General features: G+C 40.6%; 1 protein-coding gene across 15 annotated transcripts; it reads left to right on the top strand.

Annotated features, from left to right (window-relative positions):
* The first annotated feature begins 249 nt into the window (after nt 1–249).
* MTERF3 (mitochondrial transcription termination factor 3) lies at nt 250–20,134 on the top strand. 15 transcript variants are annotated; one of them, XM_081503134.1, is made up of 11 exons: nt 250–334; nt 723–772; nt 1,509–1,865; nt 3,082–3,430; nt 4,920–5,072; nt 8,574–8,675; nt 9,649–9,838; nt 12,988–13,135; nt 13,516–13,587; nt 14,952–15,113; nt 19,870–20,134. In XM_081503134.1, exons 7-11 carry the CDS (start codon nt 9,732–9,734, stop codon nt 20,062–20,064), a joined length of 684 nt encoding a protein of 227 aa, XP_081359260.1. In that variant the 5' UTR covers nt 250–334; nt 723–772; nt 1,509–1,865; nt 3,082–3,430; nt 4,920–5,072; nt 8,574–8,675; nt 9,649–9,731; the 3' UTR covers nt 20,065–20,134. The 15 variants fall into 15 exon arrangements, 14 of the variants coding, with proteins under 14 accessions (XP_081359260.1, XP_081359261.1, XP_081359252.1 ...); XM_081503135.1 differs by lacking the exon at nt 1,509–1,865; XM_081503126.1 differs by lacking the exon at nt 8,574–8,675.
* The last annotated feature ends 560 nt before the right edge of the window (nt 20,135–20,694 follow it).

Raw genomic sequence — 20,694 nt, 5'->3', positions numbered from 1 at the left:
CACGCGGCCTCTGGCGGCGGGTGGACGGGGCTCGCCGGGCCCAGGCCCCCGGGAGGGGCGTCCGCAGGGACGCGCGGCGCCTTTCCAGGCCCATCGGAAGGGTCTGCGGCGCCCACGGGGGAGGGAGACCGTGTGCCCCCCGCGGCCGGCTCTGTCCACCCCGCCGCGCGCCGCCCGCTCCCCACCCGCGCCGCCGCGCCGATGGTCTGGCCCGCTCCGGCCGCAGCCCACGTGGGCCGGCGGGCGAGCGAGCGCCGGCGGGCAGAGCGGCGCCGAGGGGCGGCCCTCGTGGTCCGGCCGGCTGGGCGGGTGGGCGGCGAAGGCCTGGCCACAGGTAAAGGGGGCGCGCTCCCTGCCCGGGGGGCTCCCGGTCCGCCCCCCCCGCCCCCACCAGCCCTCCTTCTCCTCGGCTCTAGGCCGCACCCCGGAGCCGCGTGGCCCTGTAGGCCTTCGCGGCCCCGCGGAGGGTCAGAGATGTTGTTCCCGTGGCGGGTGAGAAGGCCGCGCCCCGGCGCTGGTGTGTCTAGCGCGCTTTGCCCGGGCGGTGGGGGCGCGGGGTGATGGGGAGGACACGCGGAAGGAGGGCTAGATGGCGAGGGGGGCTTCCCCCGGAAGTTGGGTTTGGGGGAACCTGAAACGGACTTGGTAGAACGGCCTAGCGGGGGTCAAGCCGGGTTCCCGAGGCCCCTTATTCCCAAACCGTCCTTCTCCCCATCTTTCAGTCTCCTGATCTAAGCCTCCCAGAAGTCGAAATCTTGCACCCTCGTCGAAGGTATTTAAGCGCCAGTGAAATTACTAAGACTTACAGTGGAGAACTAGTCTATATGTGTTAATGGACTTCAAAATTTACTTAAGGCTTTTTGGCTTTTGACGCAGACGCCTTTACCGGATTTTAAATATTTTGTAAGCAAATGAGTTCACCGTAGTTGCAACCGATTCACAAAAGGGAATCGATTTCGTCCAGAAAACATGGGAGCAGTGCGAGGCTCTGGGCCAGGGGGGATCCAGGTATAAAGACATAGCCCTGCTCTCGTGAACGAACAATTAATCAATTGTTAGAAGTATACACGGCAATGAAATGATGATGTAGCAAAGACAGTGCGCTTGTAAAGAAAAGCAGAAGGATAAACATTAGTTGTTTACATCAAGACCTTTTAATGAATATGGATAGAATGCAAAAGCTGATCGTTCTAACGTGGGGAGAGTTGGGGTTTTTTTTTAATTTATTTTTTTATTGAACGATAATTGCTTTACAGAATTTTGTTGTTTTCTGTCAGTCATATTTTAATTAATTAATTAATTAATCAGTCATAGGTATACATACATTCCCTCCCTCCTGAACCTCCTTCATCTCCCGCCCCATCCCACCCCTCCAGGTTGATACAGAGCCCCTGTTTGAGTTTCCTGAGTCATACAGCAAATTCCCCTGTTGGCTCTTTATTTTACAAATGGTAATGTAAGTTTCCTTGTTACTCTTTCCATACATCTCACCTTCTCCTTTCTTCTAGTAGGGAGAGTTTTGATTTGAGCCTGGCTCTAGAGGCTTTGAAGTGAATTGGGGATTTCAGGAGTTTGAAGGAGGACACAATGCTTGGACAAACTGAGAAGTCAGAACATTTTAGAGCTCAAGAATCATCTTATTGTACCCATAACCTTTTAAAAACCGTCATGGGCCAGTCGTGCTGGACCATCTTGAAACTTTTATCTGCAAGTAGCATAACTGCAGTTTTCTGGCTTTCAACTGAATGCCCATATGACACTGCTGTGCAGAGGATGAATGTTGTAGCTTTGAGGAAAAACACGACAGATTTGGAGGCTCATTTCCCACCAGAGTTGAATGAAAATCACTCATAAGGCTGCTTTAAGTACGTTTTTCCTTTCTAAAATCATTTCAGAATGACAGTGAGATGTTTCACTGTTATAAATTACTTTCAGGAGACTTCCCTACGCCGCGAATCTCCAAGAAGAGCTTAGACCCTCAAGCATTTATTTGGTCTAATTCCAAACATAAAACAAGCTGAAATTCAGTATGGAGAGAAACAAATCAAAAAGTTGTATGCAACAATTAAGTCCAAACTCATTTATGTTTGGTTGTGTAATCAGTGAATATAATGATTATTATATGGCTTACATGGTTTCCACATGCTGGACTCTATGCTGTATTTTAATGGATTGTCTTATTTAATATAAAAACTGCATCAAGTTTACCCTTTAATTAAGCTAGCTAAATATAAAAGTCATCTCCTGATTAAAAAATCTCTTTATCAACAACCACTTTTTCAGTCAAAATATGTATATATATTGACAGTATATCCATTGCTGGTTGCTTGTAATACATTTCTGTCTGTTCATTTTGCTTATTAGTTTTGAACCCCAGCCCCCACCCTCTGTTTTGAAAGTCTTTTTCTTTGTTCCTGCAGTCAAACAGAATTTGGTTTTGTTCAGTTCTCTTTTGAGGAACAGCTTTACCTGTGAAATAATCAATAGTGCTCAACCCTAAGAATAAAGCAAGAAATGACCTTCTACAATGATAATATTTTGATGATTCATTTAAGACTAAGTCGAATTCTTGTTTTTGTGACTAATGTACATACATAAAATGCATCTGAATAATTCAGTGTTATTTTGATCAGCGATCTGCTTCTCAAATGTCCTTCAAATCAAATTTCAAGAGCACTGAATTGCATCACCTTGTTTTCTTTAAATATTAAAGTTAAGAGATTCAGCTGTAATTTTAATATTTACAGATGTTTGTTTTAAATGTTTTTCTCATGCCACTGATTTTTGCTTTCTGTTTTTAATATCTTTAAATATCTTTAATATGCTTGAATATCTTTAATAAAGCATATCTTTATCTTTCCAGTTCAGAAGTTCCTGTCTTTTGGTTTGTAACTGAAACTGCCTTGTTTTTTGCTTTTCCTATGCTTAAAAACATCTGACCACTTTAGTCATCTAAAGTAATAAACACCTTTTAAGTAGCAAAAATAATTTCCCGTTTATTTTTGTGTGGTTTGAATACTGTTTTAAATGTTTATGTGAAATAAGTTTCTCTTTTTCGATGGGTATGTATTTCTTTTGTAGGCAACTTTAAGAAAAATGGCCCTGTCAGCCCAACAGATATCCAGATGGCTCAACTCAATTAAGTTGAGTAGCTTCATGACTGCTCTGCAACTCAGAAAACGTTTTCAGAGACCAGGAAAAACATTGTCGGGCGGCTTTTTTGCTCAGCCCCGTGTGTCCTCTGATGATTGCTTTCTCCAGTGGGGTTTTAGGACTTACAGGACTTCCTCCATGTGGAAGAGCTCCCAGTCCGCCAATTCAAGTAGGCAAGAGATTAATTGTGCCCAAAGCACTTTGCTTCCTTCCGTGAATGAGCCGTCACAGAAGACACAAAAGATACCCGGCCTTGATTCTGAGCTGTCTCTAGAAGGTAATTTTCCACCTTCGGAAAACTCCCCTTTGCCTCACCTTGGTAGTTTGAACAAGCTACCTGTTTTTACTTTGTTAGCCAATTTCAAGTCATACTTTGTGTCAGGAAAGAAAAAGAACAATCCACTTGTATTCATTTTCTTCTATTATGCAATAATCTGCTTGCTTTTATTAGCCCTCTGACTTCTTGACTAAGAAAAAAGCTTTTAGATTAATATGTGTAAGATTGTTTTATAGCTGTGCCAATAGCATTTGCTTTCTATGTTCTTTATTTAGATATTTAAAAAGGTTTATTAGGATCTAATTTACCCTATTCTATATACCTAATTAGGGTATAATTTTGCTCAAGTAAAAGTCATCCTTTTTATGAATCTTGACATCACGGTTTTAGTTCTGTAGCAGCCACCGCAGTCAACAAATAGAACAAAAAGAACAACTAGAACACCCCAAAAAACTCCCTTGTATAAATTTTTTTAGTCACTCTTCTGCCTATTCTTCCCATTCTAGGAATATTCCTATGCAAGGAATACTTCACTACAGATGAGATAGGGTTAGGTTAAGTAGACTCTATAAACACAAGCGAGCTGCGGGGGGAGGGCAGCGAGGGGAGACTGGCTGTGAGAAATGAGAAAGGGTAGTGATTAGAGACAGAAAAATAGAACATAAAGTCAAGGCTCTGATTTTTAGCCTCAGGTGGGTTACAGTTCCCAGGGTCTTTTATACTATGTTTGACTTGGGTGCCTGCGTGCTAAGTCACTTCAGCGTGTCCAGCTCTTGGCGACCCTATGGATTGTAGCCCGCCAGGCTCCTCTGTCCATAGGATTCTCTAGGCAAGGATGCTGGAGCGGGCTGCCGTGCCCTCCTCCAGGGGATCTTCCCAACCCAGGGATCGAACCCGCGTCTCTTGCGTCTTCTTCATTGGCAGGCGGGTTCTTTACCATAACAAAACCTCAAACTCAAGGCTGTACTAGAGAGGGTCACTTCGTGGCAAAGGATTGCGGGTGATGAAAACAGAATCGTAGAAATCCTCTTACAGACATATTTGAGATAATTTGGAGGAGAAAAGATCAGATCAAAATGACATTTCAGGATATGATGACTTTAACCCATACAATTCAGGCTGGTAGAATATGTTGTACTTTTGGCCGAGTTAACAAGCTATGGTAGTAGACTCAATCTTTCTCAGAATGTACTGTAGGTCATTAAGCATTCATACCTGTTGATTACAAGTGAAGGAAAGGAAAGGAATTTTGTACAGGACTTCACCAATAAATTTCTTTCTTTGGACGAATAGTAGTTGATACCTAAATAGTCTTAACCTTACCTCTTAGAAGGTAGAAAATATATGGAATTTTTAGATGTTTAATTCAGAAATGATGCCAAGATTTTAAAAGAAGCAAACTAGGCAAGAGACTGCCTTTGCAGAAAGAACATTTAAGTATACAGATTAGAAAGCTAACTTGCTTCTTTTCCACATCCTGGCCACAAAGGACTGGACGATGTGCCTCCATTGTCCCCATTGCAGTCGATTTCTGACGAGGAGGCTGTTCAGATTATCGCCGGCCCTCCATTGCCCCCATCTTCAGTCACACTTCGAGACTATGTGGATCATTCTGAGACTCTGAGGAAGTTAGTGCTTCTAGGTAAGTCTAAGTAACCCACACATTTTTTTTTTTTTGCCTTACTTTTTAAAATTAGCCTTACTTTTTAAAATTAGCCTTTCTGTTTTTATCAAAGTACATACACATGCCTAAAAGTCAAATAGTGTGAAAAGGCTTCCGGTGAAAAACCGTACTCCCAGCTTCATCCCTCCTGACCTGCATCCTGGACTATCTGCTTTTACAGCTCTTTCTGTTGGTGTTTAATCTCTAAATGCCCATGTAATCGCTGGTAGTGCTGTGGCTTGTTTCATCAGTTTTCGATACCAGTTAATCTCTTGCACACACATACTTTTCCCCTTCATTCTCTTTAATTCTCCCAATGGGCTATGTTAACAATTTTTAAAATAAATCATTAGTCACTGATCCCATTATAATTCTAAATATTGCTGACTGCTCTCTAGGAAGTGTGCTATGATTGTTTTTCTCCCTGTACAACCTTTCATTTTCTTGGAGTTAGTAATTGCTTTGTTTTTTGTTTGATCCTTTCTTTGAATTCTTTAGTTTTCTTTGAACTTTTCGCACACCTTCCAGTGGCCGCTCAGGACAGTTTTTCCTAACCCTCTCAGCTGACTTTCCTTCCATTTTCCCGCTCCCCTGACCTGCCTCTTGAGCCCGCTGTTCTGCTTTGGATGGCGTCTCTGGATGTGCTCCGTAACTATCTCAGCTTGTTGACTAGTAGGATGCACCTAGATCTGGGTGGTTGAAGGCAGCCAAGAGATCTCCCTGCAAACTTTGATGAGTCCTCTTTCATTTTGCAATCTAGCACCTTATTGCAACCTTCTGCTTTTCCCGTTATCTCTGGATCTGGTGCTTCTCTTATTCTGCATTCCCAGATAATGAATTGCAGGATCGAGAGGAACAGGATAGGCTTGGGATTACCTCAGACCCATCTGTTTCTCTCATGTCTTGGTCACTGCCTTAGTTTTCAGGAAAAAGTTAGAAGCTTCCTAACTTGATAGTCTTCCTTTGAGCAGTGTTCCCCAGTAATCTCTCTAATATTAGTGCTCTTTCTAAAATGCGGATCTGACTGTGTCAGTGACCTTCTTAAAATCCTTCTAAGACCTTCCTGGTCTGGCCCTTGCTTACCACTTCAGTTCCACTTGCTTACCACTCCCCTCCTTTTTGTTTGGCCAGATCTGACACCTGGAGAACTGAACTTAAGTTCAAGTAACTTCCCAAAAATCTTCTCTGACCCTTCAGACAGAGGGACCCTCCTGCAGGCTCTTGGTGCCCCCCCTGCTTACCTCAGTCTAGACACTAAGAACACTTTTATAATTGTTTACACATCTGTCCCTGTACAAGTTACCCAGATGTATAGGGAATGGCCTTTGTTCTCAAGAAGCTTCAGGTCTTCAGAAGCATCTAAATAATAATGGAAATCCAAAAATAAAAGGTACAGTGATAAATTTCACATAAGAGACACAAATAAAGTGTTCTGTGGGTTCAAAGGAGAGAGAAAGATGACATCTGCTGCAAGCAGGGAAGCCCAGGACATCCTCGGCCCTGGGAGAGGTCCCACGGCAAAAGCATGTGGCCCCCACCTTTAAATAATTTTCAATATACTTAGAGTTTTGAAATACATTTCAGCCATTCCTTCATCTGTATGCTGATCCTTCAACAGCACGTCCTGGCAGTAACTTAAATGACGGTGCCCTAGTGGAACCATGATCCCATTGTTAAATAGTATTATTTTTTTTAAACTGAAAAAAAATTCCTTTTCCAGGGGCTCTTCCCGACTCAGGGATCCATCCCGCGTCTCCTGCCTTGGCAGACGGATCCTTTACCACTGAGCCACCCAGGAAGCCCCTGTACAGTGTTTTTGAGGACCTGAGTGTCCTGGTTCTTCTCTGCTTCTCAGATCTGTTTCCTGCCTTTCTCTGCTTGTTCTGTATCCCAGGAGGCTCACCACTGTGCTCGGGCTCCTTAGCCAGCTGGCTTCTGAGCAGTGTCAGCCACGGGGGGCCCATGCAGGAGGAGGGGGACGGCAGGTGGGAGCATTTTTTCTCTGTCCCCTCCCTGTCTTGGGTCGTGTAACTGCCTTGCTCCATGGCAACCCTTGCTTAATAGCTTGCAGTTCCCTCTGGGTTCACATGAGACTCCCTCCTCCCTGTCTCTTTAGCGCTAGGGGTGCCCTTGTTTATTCCCGTAACTCTGCTCACACCTCTGTACAGAGCCCCTTCATTAAGGTTTTTTCATTTTAACTTGCTTGGACAACTTCTGTTGCTGGCTGATACACAGAGTTTGTGTAACCAAACTGAACTGATGGGTCAAAGCCAGCTTGGGCTGTGGTCACCTAGAAGTTAGCATCATATATTATTCATTCGTCATGTCCACAGAAGTGCCTGGTCCCTAAGAGGCATCGGTGACTATTTTCAAGTTAATGAAATCGTTGAGTCAGCCCACGTGATTTGTGCTGACAGCAGTGTGCCCTCCTGGTGAGACTCTGCCCTCCTCTTGCTGTTAAGAAGCAGCTTTTGAGGAATTCAGTTTTGGCACAGTCAGGGCGTGACAGCTCATGCTGAGCAAGGCACTTGAGCACATGTCAGCTGTAATACTGAGTTAAACTGAAGTCCGAACCCTTGATGTGATTTTTAAAGCGTCCCTTCCCACATTTATCACAAACTTTTGAAACTTCATTTAAATAAAATAGTTTAGCAAGTAAATAAATAATATAGTTTCTATCTTATTTATCCTCCCAGCCAGTAATTTAAGTTCTTTTTCTGTTAGTATGAGTTTTAAAATTACACTGTAGAAGAATTACATCTAGTTGTCAAAACTGCAGCTATTAAGGAGAAAGAACCCTAACCTTCTTTCCATCTCTAGTTGCACTTTACGAAGGTAACCACCATCACCAGTTTGTTGAGTAGCTTCTTCACCTTTTTCTAAGCAAATGCATATATTACAGAAAGCCATGCAGTGGGTCTTATATCCTCATGTAGTCAGACTTACTATTATTTTTTTTAAGTCTGTGTTTTCTTCTAGTAATTTTAGAGTTAGTATATATTCAGAGTCTTAATCTGAAATTAATTTTTGTATCAGCTATAGAAGGAATTAGTAATTATTTTTCAAATATATAGCTAGATGTCACATTGTGTTTTAATGAACAGTCCATCTTTTCCCCCACTGATTTTAAATGTTATTATTTGAACACTAGATTTTTAGTTCATCTTGGATCTGTTTTTAGTCTTCACTCTGTGTGTATGTGTGTTTGTGTAATCTGTTTTTCTGTTAATTATCATCTTATATCAATGCCTGTTTAATGTCAAGAAGTTTGGGTTTAGAATTATATTTGAATCTAATACGTGGAATTATAGACACCATTTTTAAAAGTGCTTTTATTTCATTGCATTAATATTTAAGACTGTAAAGTTACATCTAGAAAACAGTTTGAGAGTTACTTTTTAACCTGAAGAAATATTTTATTTTTTTTTTTTAAAGTCTTTATTGAATTTGTTACAAGATTGCTTCTGTTTTATGTTTTAGTTTTTTGGCCCGGAGGCATGTGGGGTTTAACTCCCTGCCAGGGATCGAACCCTCACCCCCTGCATTGGAAGGCGAAGTCTTAACCACTGGACCGCCAGGGAAGTCCTTTAACCTGAAGAAATATTTTTAAGAATATAAAATTTAAGTCTAAACAAAGTTATACCTTATTCTCTCATGTTTAGGATAAGGAATAGGCCTTTCCTATTCATGTTTGATTTTTTTTTTAATCAAATAAAAAGGAAAAACAGAATAAAATGCTCAGTTTTAATGAGAATTTTGAATCAAAAGTTATTTTGATTCCCTGCTTAATTGAGGTGGACATCTAATTATATCCATAACCAAAGTCCAATAACTTGCTTTCTCCCCCTTCTGACTTCCTCTCCTGCCCCTTGTCTCATTTGCTTAGACTACCTCAGATTCTGAGACCTTGTGAAGGTGGAAGGTGGTATACTTTCTGCTTTGTTGTTACTCACTGCTGCTGCTGCTAAGTCGCTTCAGTCGTTGTTACTTGAGAGCTGTGTGTATTTCATGAGCTGTTTCATGAGCTCCTTCGAGGTTCTTGTCTTTATGCTAAAGGCCTGTGAAATATGAATACAGTGAGTAAGACATAGGGTTCACTTTTGTTCCTCCTATGGAGGGAATCAAGCCAATTTTTAAAATAATGCTTATAACTAAAATAATAAACTTCAAAGAAAGTAGCAGTTCATGAGGCTTGTTACCCTGCAGAATGACCAGTGAAGCAGTTACCGTGGAGATCAGTAAGGGCTCGTAAGCACCCTGCAAACAGTATCCAAGAACCTTTAGATAAAGATGACTATGATGACATAGTGAATTTGTTTCGGATGGAAATTTAGCCCCAAATGCACTGTTTTCCTTTATACATGACTTTGAAAGAAATACTACTTTTTAATGTATTTTTATTTCTGCAACCAAATTAGAAGTTTCTGTCGGCCCGACTCAGGTCTCCTTTGGACAGGTCATTTACCTTCATCAGTAATTTCTTGTGTTTCTATACATGACGTTTAATGACTCAGCCAAACAGGTATCTTCACAAAGGGTTTGTAATTTATTCCAGGAGTGGATTTATCCAAGATAGAAAAACATCCCGATGCAGCCAACCTCCTCCTGCGACTGGATTTTGAAAAAGACATTAAGCAAATGCTCCTGTTTCTTAAAGATTTGGGCATAGAGGACACCCGACTGGGACCATTCCTGACAAAAAACTACGCTATTTTCTCTGAAGACCTTGAAAATCTTAAGACCAGGTAGGGCTGTTAGATTGATTTTCACATAACCCAAGAAGGGGCTGTGAAGAAATAACCTGCGTAAGTTATTTTTTTAAGTCTCAGCAGCATAAGGATCTGGTGATGTAATGAATGTGAATGTGACTTTTTGTTATGGACCTTCTTTGATCAAAATTAAGTATCTAGGGATTTCCCTGTGGTCCAGAGGCCGAGAGTCCGTGCTACCAATGCAGGGGACCCGGATTCTATCCCTGGTCAGGGAAGTGGACCCCAAGTGATGCAACTAAAGATCCCGCGTGCTGCAGTGAAGGTCAGAGATCCCATGTGCCTCAAGTAAGACCTGGCACAGCCAAATAAATAAAGACTTAAAAAAAAAAATTAAGTATCTAAATTACTTCTTTTGTTCAACTACCCATTATTATTTTTATGCTTTCAATTTATTGCTAAGCCACTACTGTTTCTCTTTGGAAACTTGGATAAGTTGTTTTTTAATCCATTAACAAATGGCTGAATTATCTGAGAGCACACTTTAGGGTATGAAAGCCTGATCTTTTCTATTGTTCTTTCTGGCCAATGTTGGATGGTAGATATTTAACCTTCTTTTGGCAAACACCATATAATTTGCTTAGTTGCTTCTGTCGGTTGGCTATTTTTGTTTTTCCTTTTTTTTTTTAATAGCACTCTTATAAATATCTGTGTACTTCACTCAACATTCAAGGAGTTTATTGAATTTATGAGAATTGACACAGTCAGGTACTATTGATCTGTGAGGTAAGAATCCCGCTGGGCATTGGCAACATCACAGAGAGGAAGACAGAGTTTGGGTCTTTTAAGTTCACATCTTGGATTTATCATCACTCCAACCTCTTACCTAAATCAGGTTTTCCCAGACTCACTGTGTGAGAGCACTATTCACTCCGCTGCCCAAATCGGAAATACTGGTATTAACTTGGACTTCTCGTCTTTTATCATCCACATCTAAGAAATAACCAAGGTCTGTTGGTTCTATTTGTATCGCTCTCAAATCTTAATCTTCCCTTTGAACACTTGACCTCGGGTCCCCACTGTCTCACATGAAGAATGCCGCAACCTTCTCCTAACTAATCTGCCTCTAATCTTACCCAGACTGTCCTCACACTGGTCTCAGAAAGCTCCGTAGTTCCTTGAAGGTCTCTGAGTTAGAAAAAAAAAAAAAGAAAACAATAACAACAAAAAAACACGTATTTCTTACATAATTATTCTTGAATAATTTGAGCCCTTACAATATAAGCAAGGCACTTCACATTCTTAACTCTATTTCAGAGATAGTTTTTTATTGTCTCTTCCTATTCTTTTTAACCCTTTTGCGGTTCATGCTACAGATCTGTCTAGTCCCCTTTTGGTAAACACAATGGTTATTTTCTAGTCTTTACTGTCATAGAGAAGCTACAGTGACTCCCCTTTTATAGAAATCATTTCACACATATTGGTATATATCTGTAGGACACATTTCTAGAAGTAGAATTGCTAGGTCAAAGGGTATTTGCATTTGTAATTTTAATAGAGAGATTGCCCTTCTTGTAGGCTTTCCAGTTTATACTCCCACCAACAGTGTCCACGTGTGCCAGCTTCCTTATTATCCTCACAATACAGTGTCATTGAGCTTTATAATTTCAGTTCATTTTATTGATGAAAATATTACCTTGTAGTTTTGGAAATGATGTTTAGACCATCAGATGTTTGAAGGATCTTTTCATATGTTGAATGTCTGTTTACATTTCTTTTTCTATAAATTATATGTGTCCTTTGCCATTTTTAATTGGGCCTTTTTCTTTTTTTTGGTAAGCATTTTTTAATGCATTAATAAAATTAGTTCTTTCTCTGTGACATGTTGTAAATATTTTTCCCAGACTGTCATTTGTCTGACTTGGTTTGTGATTTTTCTTTTTTTTTTTTTTTTGCCTTGCATTTAAAACTTTGTGTAGTTTTATCAATTTTTTTTCTCTCATCTCGTCTAAGGGACTGGTTTAAAGGAATAATAGTCATTTAGTGTAAAATATAAGTTCTGATACATGGTAGAAAAATATCACAGTCGTTAGAGTTAGGCATGCCTGAGTTCAGATTTCAGCTCTGTCATTCATTAGCTGGTGCCCTAAGATGAGTTATTTAACTTCTCTTAACCTGTGTTTCTTCAAATGCAATGTGGGAAATTTACCTGGCTGGCAGGGGTTTGTTTGTTTTTCCGATGAGAATCAAAATAATGTTCTAGAATATTTTAGGCATTTAAACTGGCTTTCACTGTGTTTATAGATTTTAAAAATCAATAATGTTACTTTGTAGTCATACTTTCTGGACTTTACTGCCTTATTTTGGTTCCCAGAAACAGCAGGAAATTTCTCAGTTGTTAACAAAATATAAATTGAAAGACTATAGTGAAAATTATTTATGAAAATACATTCTAAGAATTCTCTGGCAGTTTAGGACTCCATGCTTCCACTGCTTAGTTCCCTTCAGGGAACTAAGACCCTAAAGCCATGAGACAGTGAGACAGCCAAAAAAAAAAATTCCTCTTTCCAGTCTTAGCCGCATGCTTGATTATCTTTCTTTGTAAAAAGAGTTCTGAATGTCTTTCTTAATTTCTGTTTTCTATTCTTAGCAAAAAAATTCTAAAACAGAAGCTATCTCATTTTTTTTTTTTTACCAACCAATAAAACAAGTCAGATTAACTGAAAAGCAAATCTGTTTGTTAGTGGATTTCAGAGATATTTTCTGTTTCTAATACTGAATGGAAAAGCTGGATGGGTACTTGTTTTGTTTTAACCACGCCTGCGTGCTCGCTCAGTCACGTCCGACTCTTTGCAACCCCATGGACCATAGCCCGCCAGACTCCTCTGTCCATGGAATTCTCCAGGCAAGAATACCGGACTGGTTGCCATTTCCTTCTCCTGAGGATCTTTCCGACCCAGGGATTGAACCTGCGTTTCTAACATCTCCTGCATTGGCAGGCAGATTTTTTTACCAGTGTGCCACCTGGAAAGCCATTTGTTTTAACCATATTTGGGTCATTATTATAGAATGTTTTTGCCTAAACGTTTTTTGGTTTGTGAATGCTTTAAAAACAGTTGTTACTTTTGAAGGTAGCAAGACACTAGTAAATATTTACGATATGTGCATGTATTTTGTTTCTCTAGGGTGGCTTATCTACAGTCAAAAAATTTCAGTAAGGCGAATATTGCACAGATGGTCAGAAATGCACCATTTCTTCTGAGTTTTTCAGTGGAGAGACTGGATAACAGACTGGGATTTTTTCAGAAAGAACTTGAGCTTAGTGTGAAGAAGGTAAAAGAGAACTGAGAATTCATATGTTTCCATGTCAGCTACATTTAGTAACTAGTAAAGCTCATGTTTCTAACTGATGCCCGGCCCCTATGAATTCTATCAATGCCTGATATTTTCTGTACAAGAATGGATTACCTTACTAGGTTAATGATAGCGCTATATCATTTTATGATAATTCCATCAGGTTGCTTCCTTAACTATTATTTTGAGCGTTTGTTTTTTTCCTCAAACGGTAATAAGTATTTGTATTTCTGGGCTCCTTAGCATTTCTCTCCTGGGTCATATTTTAAATTTTACTTTTATATCCTAGTTATGCCTTGTTTTTTCCAAACTAGTTGAATATGCATGTATATTAATAATAGATTATTTTATAACTGTAGACTAGAGATCTGGTAATTCGTCTCCCAAGGCTACTAACTGGAAGTCTGGAGCCTGTGAAGGAAAACATGAAGGTAGGACAATAAGTTTTGGAGAAACCTGCTTCTGAAGTGTTTAAGTCCTCTGAAGAGAATGGGTTTTGCTCTCATCATCTTAAAGAAAACCAGATTGTAAAAGAAGGTATTTCTAAGAAGGTAGACCTAGGAAATAATATAATAAGTATACAGCAGGTGGTTTATTTTAGTTTATAATTTTTTCACGTATTGACCAGGTGTTACATGAGTAAGTTGCCTTGCAGACATTGGTACCCGTAATCCTAGAGGAGCAGGTTAGGTATCTGGGTGGGACCTGGAAGCCACTCCCTTTGCCCGGGATGAGGGTCACCTGGGTGGGAGATGAGCGGCGGCGTCTGGAGCTTCTTGGCAGAGGGTAGTGCCAGCACATGGCTCTCCTAGAACCTGTGCCAGGTGCCAGCTCTAGTTCCATCACAGAACACACCGGACAGTCGACTGCTGTATAGAAGCAGGGGCAGCTGACTTGTTAGTATCCCACAGCAGTCATGGGATTTGAAATGATTATATAAAGCCTATTTGCTGAGGTGCCTAAAGTGTTCGATACTCAGCTGTTGAAGAAATTTGTATTGAGCATCTGCCCATATTCTTTTCCGGGGAGACAGTCCCTGCTGTTGTGGAGTTTACAGTCCAGTGGAGGGGATCGCCTGCAAAGTGATGAGAGCGATGGATGGAGGGGAAGCATAGGATACTATGAATGCACACAAAGGACCTATCCTACATTGGAGTGATTTGTTTTTTTTTTAATCATCTCTGTTTGGAATTTTGACATGGAGCATTTCCAGATGACATGATTAGGAGTGTGCTTGGGAGCAGAGGCTTAGAAAGCACTGTGATAATCTTCCTGCCAGTCGTGTGGTGTAGGGTCCATACAGATAACCTGACCAGGCCTCTGGTGGGCACTGTTCCTTTGTCTTGTAATTATGATAGCTGCTTTGGTGAGCTTCGTTATGGTCATCAGGCTGTGAGCAGCTTATCCTCAAGAGAGAGCTTTAAAATTCAGGTTACCCCAGAAGCAAGGAGTCATGAGCCCTTAAGGGCACTGGCATAGCCATCTCCAGATTTTAATGTCCTTAACTTTTGAAAGAATTAATGTGTCCTCTGGCATGTTACCAAAATAACTATTTCTGTTGGTGATTCATGGGCTTCCCTGGTAGCTCAGTGGTAAAGAATCCACCAGCCAATGCAGGAGGCACGGGTTTGATCCCTGGGTCGGGAAGATCTCCAGTATTCTTGCCTGGGAAATCGCAAGGACAGAGGAGCCTTGCAGGCTACAGTCCATGGGGTCTCAAAGAGCTGGACTCAACTTAGGGACTGAACAACAAACAATGACTTTCATGATTCATTGCAACTCTACTTTCTTTTAGGTTTTTCGGCTTGAACTAGGGTTTCAGCAGAATGAAATTCAACACATGATCACCAAAATCCCGAAGATGCTGACTGCAAATAAAAGGAAACTTACTGAGACTTTCGACTACGTGCACAACGTGATGTGCGTGCCCCACCACGTCATCGTCAGGTTCCCGCAGGTGAGGCGCTCACAGCTCTCTGTCCTGAAGAGCTGCCGTCACCCCTTGTCCAGAACTCCTGCAAGCGCACCATGCTCTCGGCTTGTGAAAATCCCATGCTGTTTGTGAAGGAATCAGACCAAACACAGTCCAGTTCTGAGAGCTGTATTAAGGCCATATTTCTTTTTTTTTTTAATTTATTTTAATTGGAAGCTAATTACTTTACAATATTGTAGTGGCTTTTGCCATACACTGACATGAATCAGCCATGGGTGTACATGTGTTCCCCATCCTGAACCCCCCTCCAACCTTCCTCCCCATCCCATCCCTCAGGGTCATCCCAGGGCACCAGCCCTGAGCACCCTGTCTCATGCATGGAACCTGGACTGGCGATCTGTTTCACATATGGTAATATACATGTTTCAATGCTATTCTCTCAAATCATCCCACCCTTGCCTTCTCCCACAGAGTCCAACAGTCCATTCTTTACATCTGTGTCTCTTTTGCTGTCTCGCATATAGGGTCATCGTTACCATCTTTCTAAATTCCATATATATGCGTTAATATATTGTATTGGTGTTTTTCTAACTTACTTCACTCTGTATAATAGGGTCCAGTTTCATCCACCTCATTACAACTGACTCAAATGCATTCTTTTTAATAGCTGAGTAATATTCAATTGTGTATATGTACCACAGCTTTCTTATCCATTCGTCTGCCGACAGGCATCTAGGTTACTTCCATGTCCAAGCTATTGTCAGCAGTGCTGCAGTGAACGTTGGGGTGCACGTGTCTCTTTCAGTTCTGGTTTCCTTGGTGTGTATGCCCAGCAGCGGGATTGCTGGGTCATATAAGGCCATATGTCTTTTTGCCCATCTTTGTATCAAGACCACAATCTAGCAAATGTACCAGCAGGATTACCTGTGAGAGAGAAGAGCACCCATACACATCTCTGGAGGAAACATAAGTGATGAGTCTGCTTCCCTGTGGTTTGTACCCAGTCCTCATTCTGCCTGTTGGAATCTAACGTGTTCTCTCCTGTGCGCTTCTCTATTCACATGGAAATATGTCACTTCCCTTAAAGATTTTTTTCCCATTCTAAATGTATTTTATTCACAGTCTGCCTAAATCCGTTAGTTAACAAGCCATGTTGTAATGATCTCCTATCAAAGCATGTAGTTCTCAGCTCCAGTTAGTCATGCCAAAGCCATAATTATGTTTTCTAATCTGATCAGACTTTCCTGTTCTTTACCTAGTGAGTGACATTATCTGCTTATTCAGAAGAATGTTTCTTTGAAAGCAGGTCTTGTCTGATATATACACTGCTGAATTCCCTGCACCTGGAATTAGAAGGGACCAATTAGTAGGTACCCGATAGCTATCTGTTGAACAAATGAATGAATCTCATGAAAGTCATCCTTCTTTCCTGTTTGGCATGTGAATAGACACTCAGTGAGTATTCATTGGATAAATGAAAGATTGAATTGCATTAAAGTGTTTCCTCCATTTGCTACACATGTTCTCAATGAAAAGGTGGGCAATGGAACATGACTTTAATACAACTTTCAGAACTAGCCTGCATTAGGTACAGTTACCTCACAAACAACATTTATTTACCTATCATATTTCACTATGGGCCCTTAATAGAGAATTTTTGTTTCATCAAATGCATGAGTATTCATTATAAAAAGTGTTAGAAGCCTGCAGGGGTGCAAATTTGGCTTTATGGAACCATCATAAAGTAAGTAATCTTCAACAAAAAAGCAGTAACAGTTTTCCACTTGGTTGATAGATAATTCCGTGACAGTAGAGCATGATAAGAGAATGTGATTTCAGGATGTGAAAATCAGTGAGTCATGGTCTGCATTCTCGTGGAACTTTTAATTTCGTGTGGATGACAGGTTTTCAGAATGTAAATTGCTTTACATTATGTTAGAGTCTTAGCCATACCGTATACAGCTATTGATTTAATTTAGGAGACGCAGGAAGATCTTAGAAATAATAACAGCTATTGATTGCTTATTTACTATGTGCCAACTCTGTCTCTACTGCTTTACTTGTATTAATTCATTTAATCTTCACAGCAGCCCATATGAGGTAGGTAGTAGTATTATCCCTACTTCCCAAATGAAGAAATTAAGCATAAAGAGATTCAGTAGCTTGTCCAACGTTACCTAGGTAAGAGGGGCCAGAGCTTGGATTAGAACTCTGGCAGTCAGTTTGAAAACCCATGCTCTCACCTGAGATCTACTGTTACTCTAAGGACTGACATTTGAGTTGTCAGTAGAATGAGTTGGGTTTAACAATGGACAGAAACTTTGCAAGTAGAGAAAAATATTGGCTTGACTAGATGCATCAAAATCAGTTGTTTAAAAAACACAGATTTTTTTTAGGTACCCCAGATCCTAGCTTCTGAAAAGCCCATTTATATATGTGTGGCTTCCACATTGGGAGGATTCTCAGACTCCTACGTAGGATTTCTTTTTTTTTTCTCTAAAAAAAAAGCTTCATTAATGGAAGCATAGGCTAACTGACAGCCAGGACTGTGAGGGAACTGATGTAGACTTAAAATTTTTGGCTGGTGCTTTAAAAACTTAGTGGTATGAAACAATTTTCTCATGCAAATAACAGTTCTGGTTGGTACATAATTTTACGATTAATTAAAAATGGAGAAGCAGTTCTAACTTTAAAACTACGGTTAATTTAGTCATTTCAGAGCAGTGACTATGGAAGGTAAAAGGTAACAAAAGCAGTGAGGGTAAAACAAGGAAGAAATCACTTTCAGGAACGAGGCTTATCCTTTGTTTCTCCTCTTTCCCTATGGGTTTCTGTGAAGGCAGAGCCGAAATCCATTTTAGGGCAGAAGGGGATAGAGAGAGAAAAAAACTTAATCTGAGCAGTGACTTTGGACTTGAAAGATCATACAAATCTAAATCGATGATAATGAATTAATTCACTTTGAACCATTGGGAAACTAATATAGTTATCTAGTCATAACCTGTATAATTGCCTCAAAGCATTATTATATTTAGGAAATGAATAATAGTTTGGGAGCTTCAGGGTCATATATGGCCTTGTCTGTATGTTGTGTCGGAGAAGGCAATGGCACCCCACTCCAGTACTCTTGCCTGGAAAATCCCATGGACGGAGAAGCCTGGTAGGCTACAGTCCATGGGGTCGCTAAGAGTCGGACACAACTGAGCAACTTCACTTTCACTTTTCCCTTTCATGCACTGGAGAAGGAAATGGCAACCCACTCCAGTATTCTTGCCTGGAGAATCCTAGGGACGGTGGAGCCTGGTGAGCTGCCGTCTATGGGGTCGCACAGAGTCGGACACGACTGAAGCGACTTAGCAGTAGCAGTATGTTGTGTAAGCTGAGAGTGACTGGAAGAGTCATATTTAAGAAACATATCTAAACACTTCTTATGTCTTTTGAGCAATAATAACATGATAATCTGAATGCAGTTACCACAATGAAGGCAGAGTAGCGCATAATTTGTTTCTGCAGAGAGAGAAAAAGATGTTCCAAAAGCAAGCCAATCGCATGTTGAGTTAGCACACTATACTTTTTTTGGCCACTGTTCTCAAAGTTCTTTAGTTTTCAACAATCGTTTTTCATGATGTCCTTTCCAGGTGATCTATTATTATTTTGTTTCCACGTTAATATAAAGAAAGACTCCTGGAGGTTATGTGCTATGTGGAGTGTCCCCTGTGTATCTGAAATACAGTCACGGGAAGGACTTGAGATCTAGTAGTAAATGTAGTTCATTGGGCTTGCCAGGGAGCCTCACAGATCTCTTTAGCTCAGGGCTCCATTCAGGTCTGGCCAGATCTTGCAGTTCTCCCATCTTCCTTGCAGCTGACTTTAGAGGTTTAGCCTGCTTCTGACTCCTTTTTAAAATTGTATTTACCCCATTCCTCAGGAGTTTTAACTCCAAAGCAGTTAAGTTGCTGCCCTGAAGTCAGGTTCATTTCAATACCAGTCAGAGGGAGCAACAGGAATTTAAAAAGAAAGAAAGGGAAATAGGAAGCTTCACAGATTGTGAAATCTTACACAATTTTTCATGCCATAAAGCTCCATCTCTTACTTTGGTTCTGCAGCTTGGCAAGCATCAGAATCACTTGAAGGACTTGTGAGCCCCACTCTCAAAGTTTCTGATTTAGTAGATTTGGGGTGGGACCGTTGGGTTTGCTTTTTAAACAGCTCCTCTGGTCTCTCCAAGGAGAAGGCAATGGCACCCCACTCCAGTACTCTTGCCTGGGAAACCCCCTGGACGGAGGAGCCTGGTAGGCTGCAGCCCACTGGGGTCGGAAGAGTTGGACACGACTGAGCGACTTCACTTTCACTTTTCACTTTTCATGCACTGGAGGAGGAAATGGCAACCCACTCCAGTATTCTTGCCTGGAGAATCCCAGGGACCGAGGAGCCTGGTGGGCTGCCGTCTGTGGGGTCGCACAGAGTTGGACACGACTGATGCAACTTAGCAGCAGCAGCAGCAGCTGGTCTCTCCAAATAAGTCTGGTCTTTGCCTACAGTGCAGCACTTTATTACGTTAGAATTGTTCTGAATATTAGTTTTGAGTTCCTAATTTTTAACCATAATTTCTTAGTAGAAGCCAAAGGGTTTAAACTCTCTAGCATTTACCGTATTTATTGAACATGTTGTTAATTCTTTATATTTGTTAACCTATTAAACTGTTTAGCCAGATAAACATTTTAATAGTTCATATTTTAGTGTACAGTGTTTTTTTTTTAACTCTTTTTTTCTTTTCTAGGTATTTAATACAAGATTGTTTAAAGTCAAAGAAAGACATTTGTTTCTTGCCTATTTAGGAAGAGCACAATATGACCCAACAAAACCTAACTACATCTCTTTAGACAAATTGGTATCTGTGCCTGATGGAATATTTTGTGAAGGGATGGCCAAGGCATCAGTACAGGACTTCGAGAAATTCTTAAAAACTCTTTAGTTTTTGATGAATGTTAAAATTTAATAATTTAAAGTGAATGTATATATGAATAAATACATTTTTAAATAAATGCTTCAGACCTCTATTATAAATTGGGGGACACTTCTGATAGATGCTTCTTCCAAGTTTCTGGTGACTTAACTCACATTTGACTCAACAATTTCCTTCCTTCTTGGGAAAGAGAACTAAAATATAGCAAGCTTAGAGAAAGGGAGGCTGTTTATCAGGCTGGTGTGCTCTCCTGGTGAAGATGGGAACAGTGGAGGATTTTCCTTCTTGTTTTCAAGGTCTTTTAAAATCGTTTCATCACAAGACAGCTCTATTTTCTTTGACATGTTAGGAGTTCAGAGCATGCCATATTATCCATCTAGTACCTACTATTCCCTTAGACTTTGCTACGTAACACATTCAATGTTGATTTATCTACACTGTTATGTTCCTGAGCAAAGAAAGATATTGAAAGTTGCCCACAGTTGGCTACTGAGAATCTGGAAAGAAAAAGGGATAGGAAAGTCATTTGAAGGACAGCAATGAGACGTAGTAAAAGGCCACATAACAAACCTTTGTCTTACGGCTGGGGTATAAAGATTTAGCATGAAATGATACTTTTTTTTCCCCGTTTCCCATTTA

The sequence above is a fragment of the Giraffa tippelskirchi genome, chromosome 6, assembly GCF_054371585.1.
Source record: "Giraffa tippelskirchi isolate mGirTip1 chromosome 6, T2T-mGirTip1v1.2.pri, whole genome shotgun sequence".
Taxonomy (NCBI): Eukaryota; Metazoa; Chordata; class Mammalia; order Artiodactyla; family Giraffidae; genus Giraffa; species Giraffa tippelskirchi.
Note: the sequence above shows the minus strand (reverse complement) of the source record. Positions and strands in the feature narration are given on the sequence as shown.

Coding starts and splice junctions, on each gene's coding strand:
- MTERF3 (XM_081503121.1), top strand. CDS start 970: ATGGGAGCAGTGCGAGGCTCTGGGCCAGGGGGGATCCAG. Junction 13,136..13,515: donor TTGAGCTTAGTGTGAAGAAG/GTAAAAGAGAAC, acceptor TTATAACTGTAG/ACTAGAGATCTGGTAATTCG. Junction 15,114..19,869: donor TCATCGTCAGGTTCCCGCAG/GTGAGGCGCTCA, acceptor TTTCTTTTCTAG/GTATTTAATACAAGATTGTT.